Below are 22,338 nucleotides of genomic sequence, written 5' to 3' on the forward strand. Positions count from 1 at the left end.
TAATTTTTTTACTCTATCTCTTATTTAATAAAAAAGGTTATATATTTTTTATTTCATTTTTAATTTATATAAATTTGAGTTTTTTTATTTTAAATTCTAATTGAAGTGCAAATTTATAGACTAAAAATAAATAAAAAACTTACAGAGAAAAACCTATAGGAACTAAATTGACTTTTAAGTCTTTTTTAAATATCACAGAAGTCGGTAAGCAGATTTCACCATCAAGATATTTTGAGCTGTCTTCTCTCCATATCCAATCATCCTTCACCTCTTTAGATAGATTAAATTAGTATTCTTCTTTAACAGAATGCCCTATGTGAACAGTGGTGTTTATCTCGAGCTTACAAAATTGGATTACAACAACTGTCAAGCAGAGCATTGTGCGGAATGGGAACAAATCCAAAGGTGAGTGTATCCCCCCAGAAAAAACTCCATTATATGCTACTAATTTGACCAAAGCAAAAGTAAAGTTAATTGCAATATTAATTAATTAATTTGCAATGGCATGTATATTAGGTGGTATACTGAAGCAGGACTAGAGGGATTTGGGTTGAGCAAAGAAAGTCTACTATTTGCTTACTTTATAGCAGCAGCCAGCATATTTGAGCCTGTGCATGGGCTAAAACTGCTGCATTGCTTCAGACACTGAGGTTGAGCATAAATGATGAAGAAACTAAGAGTGCTTTTGTAGATTTGTTCAATAACAGAATCTACGGACGAAACTACTCAAACAAGTAATTAAGCATGCCATTAATTCATTGTTTTCCCTATCACACATTTATTGTGCTAGCTTGTTAGAAAATACTAGTTTATGGTAAAATAATAACGGTGATGCAACAAAATCCTGTTAAATGTTTTTTGCAGGCAGTTGAACAAGAGAGAGAGTTCTCCTGGAGATTTTGCTGACAAACCTTGATTACCTTGGGTTACAAATGTTTCGGTGTCATGGTCACGAATTTTCTCATTATTTTGAATCAAGCAGTGAGTGGAAACCCTTCTGAACTTTCTAAATTTCTATGCACTTCTGACAGACACGTTCAAAACAGTTTCAGTTATATGAAATATGTGAAAGTCTTAAATATGGATTGAGTTTTGATAAATTAATGAATTTTATTTTAAATTATTAATAAAAAATTTACATTGAATTTCTAATAAAACAAAAAATTATTTTTGGCCCTTGTTATTTTCTGTTAATCCTTCTAATAACAAGAACATAGTTCATACAAAAAAATTATATGTGACTTCATGTTAAACTCCTTCATCACGTGAAAAGTTATTAGATTCTCAACTTGTTATATTATGTTGAAAATATAGACTAAAAATGGTGATTGAAAATAGTTTTAGAACTATAATCGGTCAAAATTTAGATTAAAGCCTAAAAGTAGAAATCTGAAAAAATTTAAGAGTAAAAAAATAATAAATCTTTTTTTTTTAATCAGTGGCAAGGTTGGCTGTCAAGGTGGGAAAATGAAGGAACCTGCTTTGGAAGAGAACTGAGCTGATTGTGCAAATTATAAATGTAATGGCTGGAAGTCACTAACAGAGTCTGTCACGGGCTCCGTGATTATCAACGCAACAAGGTCAATTATAGAGACTAGAGTGTGGTATTAATTAAACGTTTATTTAATAAAGTTTATTTCATTATAAAGAAGTTGGAACTTATTTTTATATATTTAATTAAGATGTGTAAAAGCTCTTATAGAACTGTTCTGCGATGTATCATGAGGAGAAAGATTCTAGCGACTCGTATGGTGGTTTGTGGTGGTCCACGGTGAATAACTCCGATAGAGCCACGTGCATGGATTTGGATGATCAAGTCAGCATGTGAGCTTAGAGAGTGAGAATAAGGGAAGTTGTGTATACTTGCAAGATCTCCTTGCATATATAAACATTCTTGGCGGAAAAAGTCATTAGGTTTGTTAAGTGTCATGTGGAAGGGTTTGGATTCTTTCCATTTCTTTTTTTTTTCCACTTTTTTATTATTAAGCTTTTTAGAAAATAAATATTACTTCTCATAAAGAATGCATCATTTCCATTTGATTTATTTTTCTAAAAGTTTATAAAAATGGAAGAAATGGAGAGAAAAGGAAATGAAGAGGATCCAATTTCCCATGTGGAGGCCGTATAGCTAGGGCGTATATATGGAGGCTAGTTCGCTTAAGTTCATTATTTGCTTCTGATCCAATATATCTGGGATAAGCGTAGGTGCCAATTATAGCTGTATGAGTACTTTGATTTGAGATAAATAGGAGAAGTTGATGCAACTTCCGTAACAGTTATTTTCAAGTCAATATTGACTTAATTTAGCGCAGTGTTAACCCAGGAGATAAAATGAATACTCCATAACAAGAGCACTTCTAATATGATGCCTAGATTATAAGTTTCAGATCCTGATATATATATATATATATATTTGCAATTATTGTTAGGCACGCACATGATAGTGGCAACGACAACCTGGTACAACCAGAAATACTACTCCTCAATTAGAATCAGACATGGAAGAAATTGTGTAATCGGTGCTCCATAATTCCTCAGATGGAATGCACACCAATGTGAAGAATTCATTCCTCACAGTGGCCAAGGGCTTTTACTATGGCGCATATTGTGACCCAGAGACCATAAACTCCCATGTTGAGAAAGTGCTCTTTCAAAAAGTGATGTAAATCAATAAAAATATGTTTAGAACAAGTGTTACCGTACATATAATGTTATTTTCCCTTTTAGTCTCGTTGGAATACATTAGCTTTAATCATGACTTGATCCAGTTTCAGGTCGACCTCTAGAAAATTTATGAGAATTGAGTAAAAACCTAGTAGATTAAACTTACCTATCAATTAAGAAAGATTATTACTATTTAAGATTCTGTATTGTGCATATATATTTTTTCTAACTACGTAAAGATGACAAGTCAACAATTTAAACTATATGATTGAATTAAGTTTTAATGTGAATCTCTAGTCACATAACATCCCAATAAATTATTCCCTCATTTCCTTATTATAAGCTCTTAATCAGGTACATGTTTCTCCATTAGATTGTTGACTTCTAATTTTCAATTAAAAAATAATAATAAAACGAATAAGTAGACACTATCATTATCTATTTTCTTACAATTTCGGCATGCCGGTTGATTTATGCTAGTTTGGTAATTTCTTTTTCACTTATACCATTTAGGTAAATTTCGTTTCTAAATACACTACGCCGGCAAAAAAAAACAACCTTACTTTTTTAAACAAATCTTTGAAAATTAAAAGCAAAAATATAAAAAATACATTTTTGTAATTATTTATAAAAATAAAATGCAAATACAGAGAAATATTTTCTTAAATTAATGAATACTTTAAAATTTCTCACTAAAACTTTACATTTTATTTGAAATGCTTTGGTTCCTATATACACAATTGTGCAATTTTGTTCCCTCAAAAACATTTATTGCACCATTGGCTCCTAAGTTTTTAATATTTAACAATTTTGATCTATCATTAGTTTGTCATAACTTTTTTTAACAAGTTATTAATATAACATCAAAGTAATGTGTTGACCTGACAAATGACATGATAATCCAATACATATGATGGTGTGACACTAATAATATTAATGTCACAGTAGAAACTAAAATTTCAACCATCAATGTCATGTAACTTATGTGTGAAATAATAAGTTATTTGTCATGCCAGCACGTTAATTAGTGTTATGTTGCCATTTAGATGCTACGCCATTAATTTACATTAAAAAATTGATGATAGATTAACAATAGATCAAGATTGTCTATCTGTTTGTACTGTTTGCCTTGGCCTGGCCACATCTTGTGGTTCAGTCAATGGTTTTGATTATATGTTGATTTTGCCTCTTTAAGAAAAAATGAGTAATAGAATTTGAGGGCCCAAAATCATACTGAAGAATCAAAAGTGAATTTAAGCCTATTTGAAAATGATAGTGGCAAGGCTGGCTGTCAAGTTGGCAAAACAAACGGAACAACTTCGGTAGAGAAGAACTACATCTCAATCCACAGTACCATAGGTTGCTTGTAGTCACTAACAGAGTCTGGCCTGGGCTCCGCAATTATCAAAGCAACAAGGTCAATAATAGATATTAAAGTGTGTATTAATTAAGCGTTTGTTTTATAAAGTTTATTTCATTAAAAACAATGTTACAAGCCTTTTTTATATATTTAAATAAGATGTATGTGTAAAAGCTCTTCTAAAGCCCTTAAATATGATGCCTAGACTAAGTTCCAGATCCTGATTTTTTATATTTCTTGTTAGGCACATGATAGTGGCAACGACAACCTCAGTCCAACCAGCATCACTATCCCTCAAATAGAATCAGACATGCAGGAACTTGTGCAATTGGTGCTCCAAAACTCCTCAGACGGCATGCACTCCAATGTCACGAATTCATTCCTCACAGTGGCCAAGGGCTTCTACTATGGAGCATATTGTAACCCAGAGACCATAAACTCTCATTGAGAAAGTGCTCTTTCAAAAAGTCATGTAAATCAGTATAAATGTTTTGAACAAGCGTCATCGTTCATAATGTTATTTTCCCTTTTAGTCTCGTTGGGATAGGTGCCAAATCGGCAATCATCTTGTTTCTATTACTGGGAATGCAATAAAGATCAAATGAAAAAAGAATCCAGAGTGACAAATTATATGCAGAAATTTCTTATTTGATTTTGAGCTCGTTCCATTGCTTCAAAGTATGATATATTTTTCAAAGTCGTATACTTGCCCCTTCATCTCCAAGAATCTCCCTACTAACTAATAAAACGTTAATAAGACAGAATATTTTAATGAACTCCATTGAGAGAAGGAAATTATATCTCTTAATGAACCCAAATTTTATTTCATCAAAGATATAATTATTTTAGACACAACAAGATCTGTACATATCTTAACACTAACATGTTTAACGAATTATACATAAAAGGGGATTCTAGTAATGTGATAGTGATTAGGATTATTACAATTTAAGATCCAGTAATATGCATATATCTTTAAAGTGACTATGCCTGAGTCTAGCTTTTCTTGTTAGCTAAAATCACCTGTGTGCTATCAACTTGCTTTAATTGAGATTTAAGAGCGTTATAGTATAAAAGTTAAACTCCCTATGAGGATCAAATTTCCATTTTCATAAACTAAACAAATCTAGGTCTTGTCAACCCACTTCAGAAGAAGCATATAATGCCTAAAAGTATATCTTTTTCTGCTTTTCAATTACATGCGCAATAAATAATACCACTTGATCTCAAATGGAATCTGGGTACTCAAAAAAAAAAATATACCCTAGATATTTCATGCATAATAATTAGTATGAGTTCAGAAATTTTCCTCTTCTACAAGTGAGATTAGAACTTTAGAAATCTCAAGACTAAGATGTACGGGTTTTTAGTATAAATCAGAATAGGAAATTATTATAGGGCACATTAGCCTCCTCTATAGAATAAGTCCTCCTCACATCGGATCCTAGATGTTACATTTTTCGTACGTGTGAAAAAGGGGGGAAAAAACGAATGAATCACACGAAATAGTCGATACTCCAAAAAAATGTCAGAGTAAGATAGTTATTAGAAATATGACTAATTTCATATTGCAATCTTGAAGCTCAAGGTATACATCAACATGTTTAAATTAATAATAATGATTCAGCAAACAAAAATTACTCGAAGCACGGAATTGACAAGGGTACAGAATTCATGTCTTAGAGAAGATTCTTAGTTTAACATTATAACTCTACAGGTAAGAAGCCATGTTGAGCTCAATTTCTTCTTTGGCCTGTTTGTCAAATGGTTCCTCACCAAAATATAAATCTAGAATTGACTTACATAGGAGTTTACTCTGGATGCTTCCCACTTCCTGTCCATCAACTACAAGAAATAAGATAAATTAATGTAAAAAATCTTGTTGTAATGTAACAAAGAAAAAATATAAAGCATACGCATTAATAATATAAAGTAACTTAAACACCTAATGCTAGTTGCTAAAGATTTGCATTGTTTAAAGAACATTTATACAGCACACTGTACCAGTTTCACTTTGAAAGGTCCCTCCAAGTTAAACGCTTAACAATGGTCTCCATAGAATAACAACCTTACCACCAAGGTGGCAAGGTGTAATTGCATAAGGTACTAGATACTTCAAACAAAAAATTGAAACCTTTATTTGAGCTATTTATATTAGCTATTTTTAGTAAGGGTAAAAGTGGCCCGATAGGTCAATTACTATCAGATCCTAAAGCTAATTTCTCAAAAGATTCAGTGCAAACTAAAAAGAGAAAACGCATAATCCATTTTTCAACATTACCTGAATTCTGAGACAAAACTCTTTCTCATTATCATATTGTCAGTTGAAGAATATAAAACAGTAGTAGTTGTTTCATTCCACCCATTTCCTTGCTTTAGGAAAGGTATCAATAAAATATGATCATGGATTTGACTTTCTGATTAATACATGAGCTTCATGTAGCCAGTTTGGACTATGGTGTATAAGGGAACACCCCTTAAGTTAGACACAGTTCTAATTGAAGAAAGAAGTAGAGAGAAGAAGAAACATATTCATGAGTTCTCAACTGAATCTTCTGAATCACTATTAAGACCTGATTTTTCCTTGTACAAAAAACACGAAGCAGGAAAAATATTTTTAACTGTATTATAAATTCTGAAACTTGAGATGGAAATGTAGACATGGAGAAAGATGACTTACTTGATGTACGGAGAACATGGCCCTTGTCTCTTGAGAGATGAATTACAGATCCACGGGGAATTTTGAATTCATCTTTAAATTGTGAAGTGAAGCTACATCACAGCATGCCAGTAAAGTAAAATCATAATATGCAACAACAGAAAATTCTCACCCATTTAGATGGAAAAAGTTACATCTCATGAACAGATACTTGGAATAAAATTTCCCATGGTTTATCAAAGCTAATATATCAGTATCAATTATAAAATGCATTTAAGTTTAAAGCATGTTAGAGATATCTTTGAGTTGCCTAGTAATTGGTTGGATGAAAATAGAGGAGAAGGGAGGTATTCTCTTAAAAACAGCTTGTTTGGTTCAAATATTAGGTGGGGAGGTGATGGGGCCAAAATTTCTCCTTTCATATTTTCTCCTCCCCTCTGATATTGGGAGGATTTGGAGGGAAGAGACGGTACTTAAAACTTTTAGGTTATGCTGACTAAATTATCTTTAACTTGAACATTTGAGTTTAACAGCTTTATTTATCTACAGTATGTATATAATGGTAAATTGCTTTATTTCCCCGCCACTCCCTATGCAAACCAAACAAGGTCTCCTTTCCCTCCATTAAAATAACTTACTTCCTTCCTTTGAACCAAACAGTGCGCTAGAGCTAGAAAAGAAAGAAGAAAGAGAAAAGAAAAGGCTTCAAATTTAATACCCACCAAAAGCCAACTTCCCCAATGCTAAAAATGCAACTAAGAGAGTTCTGAAGTGTTACAGTGACATGCACATATATACTTTTTTTGACAAACACTTTTGCAAGTGTGTGAGTGTTTGAAAGTGACGGTTCAGTCTCAGATCGCAATTTCCCGACAAGTTATACACACAAGTAAACATAATAATGTAACGACGAATTCTTAACATATGAAACTGAGATTGCCAGTTGAAGAAACTATTCACCTTTGAAGCAATTCCTTATTATCCGATCCCCCAAACTTTTGCAGCCTGCTTCCCACAGACTCTTCAAATGCACTACGTACAGAACGAATGCTCAATCTCCCATACACAATTTGAAGTCTAATTGTCATGGAAATATCACTTTCCATAAGATCTTCAGTAAACTCCTTACTGCCCTGCAATTCAGACGCAGACAACTTCCCATATTTCTCAGAAAGATGTCTCTTTATGTCCTCATCATCAGCATAAACACCTACAACAAATGACATAAATTTTCTCAATACCATAAAAGTTTGATCTTTCCCCTAATCACTATTTGATAATATACATTCCAAACCAACAATTCCCCTTCCCTTTTGTCCAACCAAGCTGAAAGTAGTTGCAAATTAGCAAACTTTACACTAAAATTAAGTTACAGTAAAACTTTCCAGATACTGCATCCAAAAGGGAATCTACCTAGATTTTTTTTTTGAGTTATCTCCACTTGATAAAACCAAAGTTAAAAGATCCAAAATTATTCTTTAATCGGAAAGTGCGGAGCTAAATTGGGAAAAGATCATTTTTTTGTAATTATTTTTACATTTAAACTAGTGAGGGTTGAGGAAAATAAAATGCCTTACCAAATGCGTATACATCAATGTTCTTCAATCCCAAAATGCTTTTTTTCCGCAAGCCAATTCCGCAGAGTTTCTGAGAACTGTCTAAAACCGAAGGGAACGAAGTTCCGGTTTTTGACTCAACCACGGAAACCCCACTGTCGGCCAAACTCAGTGAACCCCAGAGAGGCATTGATAGGTCAGAAGAGAAGAAGGAATTCAGAGCATTCCGGAGAAAGGAGCGGTCGGAGGAGGAGACGGCCACGACGGCGGCGGAGGCTCCGGCAACGGCGGCGGCGAATGCGGTGAATGGGCGAGGGAATTGAGGCCTTCGGGGCTGAGGAAACGAGAAAGGGAAGCGCAGCATGGACGACATCTTTGCTTCGTTAGTTTCACTATTTCAGAAGCCAAGACATCGCAAGAAGGTAAATTTACTACACTCGTAGACATTAAATAAAGGTGGTAAAAAATATTTTTTTTTCTCCCTCAAAAGTCAAAATATTCTAGAATGTTAGTAGTATTTTTTTTATATAAAAACTTAATAAAACTCTAGTTTCTAGGAGTACCTTTATCCATAAAGACTTGTTTTTAATTCTTCATGTTTCTAAGAAGAACTAAAATCACATGATTTTAGTAAATATAATGATAAGGATTAAAAACATATTAAATTTTTATAAAAATAAAAAACATTTCAAAATATTTTTTAAAAAAAATATAATTTATCGTAAAATAAAAGTAGAAGAAAATTATATAAAAAACAAATATTAAAATTACGTTAAGTAATAAATTTGTTTTAAAAAATGTTTAAGTCAATAATCTTTTTTTCACTGGAATTTAATCTCTTAAATATTAAAAAAAATAGAAAAATATTGGCAATGTAGTTTCTGAAACACTCTTTCTATAATATATATATATATATATATATATATATATATATATATATATATACCATTAGTTAAAATTGGTTAGAAATCATAAAAATGATATAATTGATTTTACTCATGAGTTTATTATTTTCAACAAATTTTAACTAATAAAATAAAGTGCATTAGAAAAATGTGTGGTTAACGCTTCTCATTTTGTCCTTTAACTTTTAAAATTATTTTTTTTTATCTTTTTTGTTGAGAGAAATATTGTTTGTATTTCACATTTTTAAAGACCAAAATTACTAGAATTTTAAAACTAAAGAATTAAAACAAAAGTGTTGAAACAATGGAAAATGGATTTTAAATATATATTTATTATTAGGTATTAGAAATAATAATGGATTTAAATAGCTTTATCATTGAGAATTTGAATTTATGCATTCATTAATGAGTTATTTTGCATTTATTTATTATATTTATTAATTTAATTGTTGAAAATAAAAATATCAGACTCAAAATATAAAATAAAACTAACAGTAATAATTTGTAATAATTGATTCATTTATCATTTGCAATTGTATGTTAAGTTTGATAGTTTTAAAAATTATTAATACGTGATTAATATCATTAATATCAATATAATATATATCACAATTTAATGTTTCAGTGTAAACCAGTAGAATTAAGTTGAGCTCTGTTTAACTTGTTAAAAACATGATACTCAAGTTTAAATTATTTATTTAATTCAGTCTAATAAAAAATTGGACTTACCTGTTATGAAATATTAAGCTTCAGGTTGACTTGTTTAGCTCATTTATAAATTAATTATTTTTCTTTTATGAATTTTTTTAAATAATTTTTTAAATTTACAATATAATATTTAATAACTATTTTAATATTATATAATTATATACTACTAGCAAAATGAACTTAACATGTGATAAGTAACGTTAAAAAATATAATAGAAAATATACTAGTTAATTAATTTAACGTTATTTTAAGAGGTAGATATGTTTACATTAAAAATATCATTTATGTAATATATATATATATATATATATATATATATATATATATATATATGACTCATTTAGATACTGAAGCCTAATCTCATTGGATTTATTTATTTAATTAAATGAACGAGATTAAGTGAGCAACTAACGAGCTGCGCCCAAATAATTCACAAACAACTTGGCTACTACCCTGGTCTTACATAATAATCTTTTATAGTATAAAATCAGTGTTGATATCCAGTGCCATAGGATACTGATTAAGGAGGAGAGAATTTATGTATTGTGAAAATTATATGAGATCATATAAAAAGTAATGAATAGGATAATCTTTTATAAAAAAATTGCATTTATGTAATAAATCACATTAGTTAGTGGACGTTTAATCAAAAGTGATTTTGAAAAAATATAATTGGTACCAACATGTAAGCCGTAGGGTTGATACACAAATGTAAGTCTATGCTTTATTCACATGTGGAGGAATAAGTTATATAGTAGGAGAATTAGTGTCTAATTTCTTTCATTTTAAAATTATTTTGGGTCAACGAGTAATACACGTCATAAGTTGGATTAGTCTCTGAGCTAGTTGGTTGGGAAACATTCATAATCTCTAATCTAAGACAAAAGTTTTTTTTGTTACCAACATATTGTTGGTCTAAGTAGTATTAGACTTAGTCTCCTTAAGTATGACTTCGAGTTCGAGAAGTCCTATAAATGAAAAAAAGTGATTTGAAAATAGAGACTTCATTAAAAATGATCAGGTTATCCGATTATTCCTCAATAAAATTGATTAATACTCTATACGAATATTATGGTGATAAAAAAATATATTAATTAATACAAAAAATGTTAACTAATACCTTAAGAGAATTGGTTAAGAAATTAAAAGATGAATTTTTTTTATTGAGATGCATAAAAATGTGTTCCCCCACAATTTTTAAATGTAATTTCATATATTATTGATAAAAAAAAAATTCTCCTTTTAATTTTTCAACTAGTTTCCTTGGAGCACTAGTTAGCTAGCAACCTTCTTTGTGATATTTTTTTAATTTATCATTTATAATTATCTGTAATGTACAAGTTTAATAGTGTATAAATAATATTAATATATAATTACCACTAATATCATATATATTGGAATTCGATATATCTTGTATAATTCTTTTATAATATAAATTATAAAGTAAGGAATTTTTTACAAATTATTTTCAGCATAAAATAATACTAGCACTTTAGACAATTCATCTTTTTATAGTTTTATTTTCATTTATTTACTTAATACATCATATTGTTTAGTGAAACATTTAATTGAAAATGAATTTTTAAGGAACAATAATTATTAAATTTTTGAAAAGGATTATTAAGAGGACTATATTATTGAGTACTTAATCACAATGGGTGCATTCTCAATGGCTTTATGTTTTGTACTATGGATGTTAACAAAAAAATAATGGCCTGATAATGAGTTTTAATGATGTTATTAACGAGAATTTGAATTCATGTATTTATTATCAAGATTTATTTATTATATTTACGTATTTATTTTTAAAAATACAAATATCAAACTAAAAAAATGAAAATAACTAATGATATAAATTTTTTGATAGAATATATACATGTATGCAAAAGAAATTATTGAACGTGCTGACATGTTATTTTAATCATTGAACGTGCTGACATGTTATTTTGTAAGTTTTGTCCAATTCTGGTTGGTACTAAACCGAAACTTAGTGTTAAAACCAATCCTTCATATGAGGATCCCTCTCACTACCGTAGTCTTGCCGAAACTTGCTCTCCAGTATCTCACATTCACGAGACTTGACATCTCTTATGTCGTACAATAGATCTGTTTATTTATACATAATCTGATGGATGATCATATGCATGCTCTCAGGCGCATCCTGTGCTACATTCAGGGTACACTTCACTCTGGATTGCATCTTTATCCCTCATTAGCTACTTCTCTGACTTCTTATATAGATGCAAATTGGGGTGGTTGCCCAGATTATAAAAAATCTACTTTTGGTTATTGTGTGTTTCTTGGTGATAACTTGCTCTTATGGTCTTCTAAACGCCAACCCACACTATCTCGCTCCAATGTTGAGGCCGAATATCAAGGTGTTGCCAATGTGGTTTTTGAGTCATGTTGGTTATGCAATCTTCTTTTGGAGTTACATTGTCCTATCCATATAGCTACATTGGTCTACTATGATAATGTTAGTGCGATATATCTTGTCGAAAATCTAGTTCAACATCAATACACTAAACACATCGAAATGAATATTCATTTTGTTCGTGAGAAAGTTGCCCATGGACAAGTACGTGTCCTACATGTCCCCTCACATTATCAAATTGCTGATGTTTTCACAAAAAGTCTTCCTTTGGTGTTGTTTCAAGATGTCAGGGAAGGGATAGTCTCAGCGTACGACAACCTTCCGCTTCAACTGCAAGGGTGTGATAGAATATGTATATATTTAAAAAATAGTTATTTGTATTTATTAGGTAATATTTGTTTTCTGTTATTTGTATTTATTAGGTAATATTTGTTTCCTGATTATTAGCCTAATATTACAATTGTATCGTTGGCAATTTATGTATATTATGGACCTTTGACTATTAATGAAGTCAGAGGAGAATCATATTCTTATATTCTTGATTGAATTGATCAAATAAATATGTGGATTAATGATTACATTAGGTTGTCAGTGTTTAATAACAATGGTTAGCATCTTAGAAGAAGTTCTTGGAAAAATATGAACTCTTTTGAAATTCAACAAGTTTATTTTTACATATTAAGAAATTAGACCTTGGATTAAGTAAGTATTTTAACTCTTACTTTTTATTAAATAAGTTATTTCTATTTTTTTAAAATCATTTTGTAATGAGCACATGAGTGAGATAAGAAATGAAAATAATAGGAATAAAGACAAGAGACCCAATGGTCAAATTCATAAATGGATTGAAAATAGGGTAAGATTAATATTTAACTTATTATAGAGTTATTAATAGTAATTAAATCATGGAAACCATAATTGTGGTGCTACACAATGTATAGCCTTTTCAGTTTGGCATTGTCCTTCCCCTCTCCTTCAAACTATTCTGCTTCAGGATAGTTTTGGGAGAACGTTGTATTTCTTTTCCAACGAATAAAAAAAAATCATGAAAACCTTGATATTTATTTTTAAAAATTATATTAAATTTAAATATATTTAAATCCGTCCATAAACCTCGTAATTCTCAAACACTCTTCAGTGGTCAAAATATTGAAGTGAACACAACCATTATAAAGGGCATAGTCGAACCTCTCTCGATGTGCACGGTCGTGGTTTTGGAGAACTAATCATCCAAGAAGGCGATGTCAGTGCTAAAGTGTGTGATGAGTGCGATGATCGAGAGGAGGTTACTATACAAGGGGGAGTGTGTTTTAACGAATAAGGATAGACTATAGAGTGAGTAATGAGGATATTTTGGAGAAGAAAAAGAACAGGGGGAGTTATAAGTATTGGAGGGCAGTGTAAATAGCAACAACTTTCATTAGACCTCTTGGACTCCAAACAAGGACAATTCCAACGTCTTGAGCCCATCCTAAACTGGGCTAGCATGTTTTATTTAGGCCTTTACTCCCTGAAAATCAATTTTTGCCAACAGCACTCCCTAAAATTTTTATTATGCCCTAACTACCCTTCTTTAGAATAATTTGCTCTCTCACATTCTTCTATCTTTCTCCTTTTACTATACGATGATGCTACTAGTCGGATATCCTAATTTGTAAGTGAAAAAATAGCTGGCCCTATGAATAAGTAGTTCTAGAATAATGTAGGGATGATTCTAGATTGTGTAATCCAAATGCATTTTGGATAACATAATATAATTATCCCAACATTATTTCAGAACTGATTATCTGAAAGATAATAACACATTTGTGTTCTGAATTACTCAATCTGAAATTATGTTACATCTCTTTTGGATAAGTAGTTACATAATGTCTTCCATTACTCTTATGGAACAATTGTTCCAGAAAAGAGCAATAATTTCATAATGGTTAGTCTAGGTAGGGGAAAAAAAGCCAAAAAGAATCAGTCTGCACCATCACATCCACACATATCTGCACCATCACAGTCTCTATTTTTTTTGGGGGGGAAACATTACATTTTTATTTTACTTTATTTTATCATCCACCAAAATATTTCTCTATCTTTATTTTGTCTGGTTAGGAAAACTCTCTCTAGGCTTAATTTTACTCAGCGTCATTTGATCTCCTCCACAAGAATCTACATTCCAGGTATACGTTTTCATCTCTTTTTTATTCCAGTATTGGAATTGATTAACTTCTTATGTATATGGCGAATTAATTATCTGTTTATATTTAGCTTCTATTTGTTTATATATAGTTAATTTATTATTTTAAGCTTCATGGCATACTAATATACCAGGGTTTATGAAAAAAATTACGGTTCTAAATATATATTTTAATGAAACTGGTAATCATCCCAGTGGAAATTTATGTTACATTGTAAAATATTATAAATATGTATTAAACTATTCAATTTTATTAAATATGTATTAAACTATTCAATTTTATTATGTTAAGATGTAAACAACTTTTATATTTTCTATATGTAAATAAATTATAATATACAATAAATATGTGATATTTTAAAAAATTAATTTTAGATAGTCTTCTATAGTGTAAAAAATATGTGATAAACTTCATTTTATATTTGATAACTAAATAAATTAATTAAAAAATAAAAAATAATTGTATATATGAAATATCATTTGAAAACAAAATATAAAAATGATAGCAACATTGATGGATACATTTCTTTCCATTAAAAAAAAACTTAAAATATATTTTTGTTCCTAAAACATAGTCCTATTTTTTTTTGGCTTCTAATTTTTTTTTTACTTAATTTTTGGTCCTTGTATTTTTTTTTGTTTTATTCCTTCTAATATATATCTTTTTTTTTAGTCTCCATAATATGTAGATCGTTTGCTTTTAGTCCTTATCAAATGTTTTTCAAAGGGAATGAACAAAATATTATAGGAACTAAAATAAAAATAAAATTATTAGAAGAAATAAAATAAAATAACAAAAACCAAAATGAAAATTATATATTTAATATAGAACCGTCTTTATGATTTTCGTATATTAAAAGAAGCTAAAGGGGATTACTCACTATATTTCTGTCTCAACTTTAAGAAATAAGCAATCTAGCTTAGTTCCCATTAACCACGAATTGTTATGGGTGCTATAATAAGGTTAACTGGCAGGAGCTGACCCACATGCCACATTAACAATAAACAGCTCTGTATTTATGGGTGCTAACATTTTTGTTTTATTGTTGGTATTATTTGAATGCATGTGATTGCCCAAATCACCAAATCATCACATTAGCCTGACCTAACAATGGATTCCATTAATTGTTGAGTATTATTTGAATGCATGCAAGAGATCTGCCCAAATGTGTATGGATTCAGGTGAGGTGATGGGAAAACACCACAACATGTTGTTTTCACGTAAAGCAGACCTATTTGATATGAAAAATATTTCACGAAAACTTAACCACACAAATTATACGTGACATTGACAAAACTAATATAACTAATCTGAAAAACAGAAAATAAGTGTGATAAAAGTTCTATAATTCACAAATTCTTTTTATAACATTATAACATTCGTTTTCACATAAGTGAAAGGCTCTATTAGAAGGATTCAGTACACATATGCAGCTTATAAACACAAAGAGGGGGCACATATTTTAGATACATGTATTGCCTACCATAATCATTTCATCTAAACGCTAGCACACGTTTAAAAGTATTCTTCACACATGCCTTCATAATCCGTCATCTTTTTATTTTATTTTTAAGACAAATATTAATTCATTAGTTTTGTTAGTTGGAGAAAATTTGAACCCACAATCTCTTCTTCTTTCATTTTTCTTCAACCATTTTTTCATCATTTTTCTTCGACCACTTAATTGATCTTATATCTCCCTTCATCCATAAATGGGGGTATATAATCAATGTCGTGCGAACACTTTTGTTTTATTGTTGGAATTATTCGAATGCATGCAACTGATCTTATATCTTCGACCGTTTTCTTTTTATTTTAATGCAAGAGATCTATCCAAATGTGTATGGATGCAGGTGAGGTGATGGGAAAACACCACAAGAAGTTAATTTCACGTAAAATAGAGCTATTTGATACGAACAATATTTCTGGGAAAACACACAAATTATAACTTGTGATATTGATGAAACTAATTAAACAAGTACTATATGATAAAAGGAAACCGTCTATTGATACCATTTTCAAAGATTCTTTTCATAATTAACATTTGACATTTGTTTCACATAAATGGAGGGCTCTATTAAAAGGATTCATTTCACATGTGCAGCTTAATTATAGACCCAAAGATGGGGAATATATTTTTAGATATATATGTATTGTCTACCATATAGTCATTTCGATCATCCAAAAGTTAGCACGTTTGAAAGTATTCTTCACGCGCACGGGTACATTTTTTAATACTAACATACATGATCTTGAACATATTTGACGTCAATCGAAGTGCCAACTTAAAGTTTTCTTTGAATAGAAAAAACAATTGCTACGGTTGTTAATAAGGACCGTCAAGATAAGACTTCAGCCTTGCCAAAAGCAGCAACATTTGGCAGCAAACTTTTCATATTCAAAACATTATTAAAATCAGATGGGATGCTGTCTTGTCATTGAAAAAATTCATTAGCTGTATCAAAGAATAATACTTTCGATGATTTTTTTAAAAATTTTATTGTTCAATCTTTAAAATTCAATTTAGTGGTAGTACGTATTAGATATCTAAATTTAACGTTGTTCTTGAGGTAATTTAAACATTGACTGATCCAGAAATTTATTAGTATGGAAAAAAATAATCTATAACATTTTTGTAAAAAAAGACTTAAATGTGTTTTTTTCATAAAAAAATTAAAATTTACAATTGGTTCCTAATAATTTTGTTGTTGACTTTCGGTGTTTGAATTTTTTATTTATTTTGAATTTCATCCTTATCAATAAGTTGAATCTGTTAAATAGTCCCTGAAATATTTTCAGAATTTTCTTTTAGTCTTGGATTTTCTTTCATCACAATCGTTGATGTTTACTATCATATACAAAATGCACGTTAACATAGGCAATGTAACAACAAGGACGAAATACAATTCTTTTAGGAACCAAAATCATTGTTATTGCTCGTCGGAAACATCATCCTTGCCTGCTTCATGCACCGCATCCATATCCTTATGAACAAATGTACTCTCTTCATCTTAAATGATGGTCTTAAATTATTTTATACGGAACGAGAAAAAATAATAAATAAATAATAATTTTATAAAATTAATCTTACATATCATAAATTTATTTTTAGATTTGTAATTCATCATTAATATATAAGAAATAAAGAATAAAAAAATAATTAATATTACATTAAAAAAAATTAAAATAATAATATTTCAAAATAATTTTTTACACGATAATTATAATAAAATGAGGATAATAATATTTTCTGAATACATAAATGTTTATATCTCCTCACATTACCTACAAAAGCAAACTAACTCTGGCAAAACCTACCCAACATACATATATGAATGTCGTAATATTGACAACCTAGATCTTTTATTGAGCTTCTTCTACACTTGGGATTATAATTTAAACTCTGAGTAAAACAATGGGACCCTGGCACTCTCACCCGATTGGATTTCACACCTACCGCAGGCCCATGTTTATTCATAGCCATCCAACAAGAGAAGATCTACGCCGACAACAGGGGAGTAATTGTGTTATCCACAGCCTTGGGTCATTTTGGTTCTTCCATAGTGTTTTATTTTACAGTACCTGTGTTATTTGGCGGTTGGGATTTGTCGGCTACTCCTTTGTCGCAAAATGTCTTGATAACATATTCATTTTGTCCAATTTGTAAATATCATATGCTGGGAAAAACACAAGTTTCGAATCATCTTTATTACTACCCTTTTTATCAATGGAAATCTTGGATTCATAAAAAAAAACAATTCGCTTTTGATGAGGATATATATTGGGGAAATCATGAAGATTACATATTGGGGAAATCATGGACAGGGTTGTGCGGTTTATCTTGACTTTGTAAAATGTACTAACCACGTGCATCATTAATCATGAACAGCCTATCTAACCTTTTCTTGATGGGACTAGAGAAAAGCTGCAGAGTTGAAATTTTGTGCCCATTTCATTTAGGGTCAAAATCTGAAATTACGATTAATTTTGATATTTATCCCAATCATATTTAACAGTTTCAACTTTCGAATTAATTATAACAAATTTAAAATAAGCGGACACTTTTTATTTTTACCACAAACATGTTGTTCAACTGATAATTAAGTATGCGATTTTTTAAGGAATTAAGTATTTTTTTTAAGGTCAAATAGAGATAACGAGTATCTCTTAATTCATTTGGTCTAACAAAATTTTATACTGTAAAAATTACTGATTCTTTTATTAAATAAATTATTTTTCACATGTAAATATAAAAAAAAATCTTATATCATTACATCAATCATATATAAATTAAGAAATTAAGTATGTAAATTAATTAGTATGATTTTGTTCCAATTTATAATTTCATTATTTAGAGGAATTTTTTTAATCTTTAGGTTATTTTATATAAATCAAGAAAAACTAATAAAAAATGAAAGAAAATAGAGTGATAATTTTCAAAACTAACCTTATTATTAATATTACATTAAACAACTAAAGTGATCCTTATTAGGCGTATTTGTTAGAAAAAGTAATTAATATTATATTAAAAAATTAACAAAATGCTTATTTTGAATAATTTTTTTAAAATGACATTTATTTTGAAACAGATGAAATAATTAATGTTGTCTTAAACTAAAAAAATATAGAAAAATGCTAGGGTCATATTTTTTTGAACACATTCTCTTTCATTAGTTAAAATTTATTGAAAATAATAAATTTAATGAAATTTATATTTTATTTGATGACTCTCTTAATTTTGTAATTTTTAATATATTTTAATTAATAAGGGAGTATGTATGAAAGAGTGTGTTGCTAGCACTCCTAAAAAAATATATGAAAGTTCTTTTTTCATTTTTTCTTTTTCATACATCAACTAAGATGAATTAATCCAAGATGTCAGAACATGAAGTAGGGCTGCACTGATGAATAATTTGTTAACTGGACCGAGCATCTTTAATGCTTAAGCCCATCTGGCGTTTTCACTTTACATCCTTTTAAATCTTTATTTTTATTGACAAAAAAGCTTTATATTTGTACAATTTTTTTATATTTAATAATTAGACAGATATAATTTTCTTATAAAGTCGACCTTTAAAATAGTTAAATTGTTTCTAATTATAGGCTTTTAGTAAATATTTTAATTTAGTTATTTTAGAGAAATATTGAGAGAATTTTTAATTTTAATAAATACTAATAATGATATTTTTTACACACACACACACATATATATATATATATATATATATATATATATATATATATATATATATATATATTCTAATAAAATATTAAGCTTACCTGTATTTTTATTCTTTTAAATTTGATATATGTGTGATTTGGATCTTTACATTTTTAAATTAGCTAATTAAATCTTTAAAGTTTACTCAATTTATAATTAAGTCATTTCGTTCGCCTTTCATTAAAAACTTGACAGAATTTGTTGAGGTTGCATGTTGACATGACAATTGACACATTATGCAAAAATAATATGAAATTTTCATAAATTTTGCAATGCCACGTTCTTCCAAAAGACAAGAAATCACTCAGTCATCATGTTTCATTAATATAAAAGCAAAAATTAATATTATATATATATATATATATATATATATATATATATATATATATATATAACTTAAACGGATACTAGAATTGTATATATAATTAATTACTATTATTAAATAAATATAAAATTAAGCTAACAATTACTTGTATATTTTAATATCATATTCTTAAACACTTTGGTATTATAAAATTTTGTTGTCCCTATTTTTTATTTTTTTCTTTGTATATTTCAGTTGTCGAAGTATGAAACTATTACCGTTATAATATTTTGTTCAGTTCCCTATATAAATTTTATATATATATATATATATATATATATATATATATATATATATATATATATATATAATTAACAATACTTTTAAATATTAGTAATATAATAATATTATGGATATAACGATAATTTAGTAAATTAATATTTTAATTTATATTTATTAATATTAATATATATTTATTAAAATTATTTTTTTCATAATTAAATGTATTAATAAATTAATATTAATATATAATTTAATAAAAAATAAATTAGTATATATTATTAATATACTTCTATCGAAACATAAATATATTTTTTATCATATTATTTTATAGTGAAATATAGAAAAAATAATATATTGATAGTAGTATCTTATTTTAATAATAGTAAATATATATACAACTTTGATATCCCATTTAATATATATATATATTGTAATTTACTTATATATAAGATATCATCTCAATTATACAATGATACATGATCAATAAATTTTGTTCATGTTTTTGACGCGATAATAGAAGGACTTGATAGTAAAATTGAGTAAACTGGACTCAATTAACTCACTTTAAAATACAGGGACCTTAGTTACACATACTAAACTTATTTTTTTAAGAGGAACACCTATTAAACTAAGGGAACCAAAAGTATACTTAAACCAAAATACGTAGTATTAAATTACTTTAGTCCCTCACGTAAACGCGTCCCCACCCATATTCATCCTCGTTGTTACGCGTTTCAAATCACATCCGCATTAACTTTGATCTTTTGAAGATTCATCTCAGTTGTTATCCGAATTTCCTCAGTATTGCACATTAAGGCTTGTGACGGCTGCTCAGGGAGCTAGTGCAGTACTTGCAGATGGCATTACTGCTTCACTATGCCATTGGATAAGACTGCATGTCTTGGATGGCGATGATAGAATACTTATGGAATTCTTTCAAATTAACATATATTAAATATTTATCGATCCCATAATAGCAAAAAGGGTTATTGTACCTTCTCCATTTGAGTCAAGAAAACAAGTGCAATTAATTTTCTTTTCTATAGATATATTAGGTATAATGGCTATTAGTTCTTTATAATATGAAGATGTCTATAATCATTCCTCGCATCATGGAAAATATGGATTATACATAAATATACTAACCATTATTATATTTTTTTTCTCCTGGTATGATTGCAAAGGAGTAAGGTGGACTATTCCATACGCATCAATTAGAATTTAAACTCTTCATTACATACTTAAAGAGTATAAGTCTCATCCACTTAAACTAATCATTGTTGATATATTAACCATTATCATTATGAATATATTTTATGGTTGGAATAATCAAATATATATATATATATATATATATATATATATATATATATATATATATATAAAAGAGATCAGATTATCCTAAGAATAATTTTTAAAAAGTTTTTTTTTTCATCCTTATCATTTATTTTCTTAATTAGAATTTAATAATTATAATTAATTTCTAATTTTAACCGTTAAATAGTAAAAAAATAAATAATGAAAATGAGAAGTAACTCTTATAAAATTATAACTTTAACTCTCTCAATAATAAAAGTCTTACCTTTTTTTTAGGGAATAGAAGTCTTACCTATTGCAATTAGTCTTAGCACGGTGCTTAATTTTTTGGTAGATAATTGTAGATTTGTGGTTGATTAAGAACAGATCATATATTTATATAATATTTTTTACATCTATTCAATTTTATTTTTTTTACTGTTTTTCTTTTCTTATGACATCAAATTATTTATCGTATTTTTTATTTTTATTTTTTCTCTTCTTGATCTTATCTCACATTAGGTATAGACACCTAGTAAGCATATAACAATAATAATTTGTTGTTTCATTGTTTTTTTATATATCAAACACATAAAAGTAGTTTAAAATATATATTTTAACATGGGCCTTAGCTAGTGTAGTATCATTTTGTGCGTTTAAATTAATTGATTAATTTTTCAAGATTAAAAATAAATGAATATTAATGTTTGTCTTTAAAATACTTATTAATTAAGAATTGCAAAACATTAAAACAATTCTTAAATTCTTAAAATATATTGCATTTTCTTATTGAATATTTTCATTTTTTAACAAATACCTTCA

General features: G+C 28.5%; 1 protein-coding gene and 1 long non-coding RNA gene across 2 annotated transcripts; one reads left to right on the forward strand and one right to left on the reverse strand.

The window, feature by feature from the left end:
• The first annotated feature begins 280 nt into the window (after positions 1 to 280).
• On the forward strand, positions 281 to 1,929 carry LOC114398110. Its single transcript, XR_003663504.1, has 4 exons — positions 281 to 405; positions 517 to 734; positions 865 to 981; positions 1,440 to 1,929. It is a non-coding gene; the product is annotated as an uncharacterized LOC114398110 (long non-coding RNA).
• Positions 1,930 to 5,566: 3,637 nt separating this feature from the next.
• Positions 5,567 to 8,666, reverse strand: LOC114398382 (fatty-acid-binding protein 1-like). Its single transcript, XM_028360570.1, has 4 exons — positions 8,261 to 8,666; positions 7,644 to 7,893; positions 6,705 to 6,796; positions 5,567 to 5,869 (listed from the first exon to the last, which is right to left on the reverse strand). Exons 1-4 carry the CDS (start codon positions 8,610 to 8,612, stop codon positions 5,736 to 5,738), a joined length of 828 nt encoding a protein of 275 aa, XP_028216371.1. The 5' UTR covers positions 8,613 to 8,666; the 3' UTR covers positions 5,567 to 5,735.
• Positions 8,667 to 22,338: the final 13,672 nt, after the last annotated feature.

Source organism: Glycine soja, chromosome 19, assembly GCF_004193775.1.
Source record: "Glycine soja cultivar W05 chromosome 19, ASM419377v2, whole genome shotgun sequence".
NCBI lineage: Eukaryota > Viridiplantae > Streptophyta > Magnoliopsida > Fabales > Fabaceae > Glycine > Glycine soja.

Coding starts and splice junctions, on each gene's coding strand:
- LOC114398382 (XM_028360570.1), bottom strand. CDS start 8,612: ATGTCGTCCATGCTGCGCTTCCCTTTCTCGTTTCCTCAGCCCCGAAGG. Junction 7,894..8,260: donor CATTGATGTATACGCATTTG/GTAAGGCATTTT, acceptor CATTTGTTGTAG/GTGTTTATGCTGATGATGAG. Junction 6,797..7,643: donor AATAAGGAATTGCTTCAAAG/GTGAATAGTTTC, acceptor GCTGTGATGTAG/CTTCACTTCACAATTTAAAG.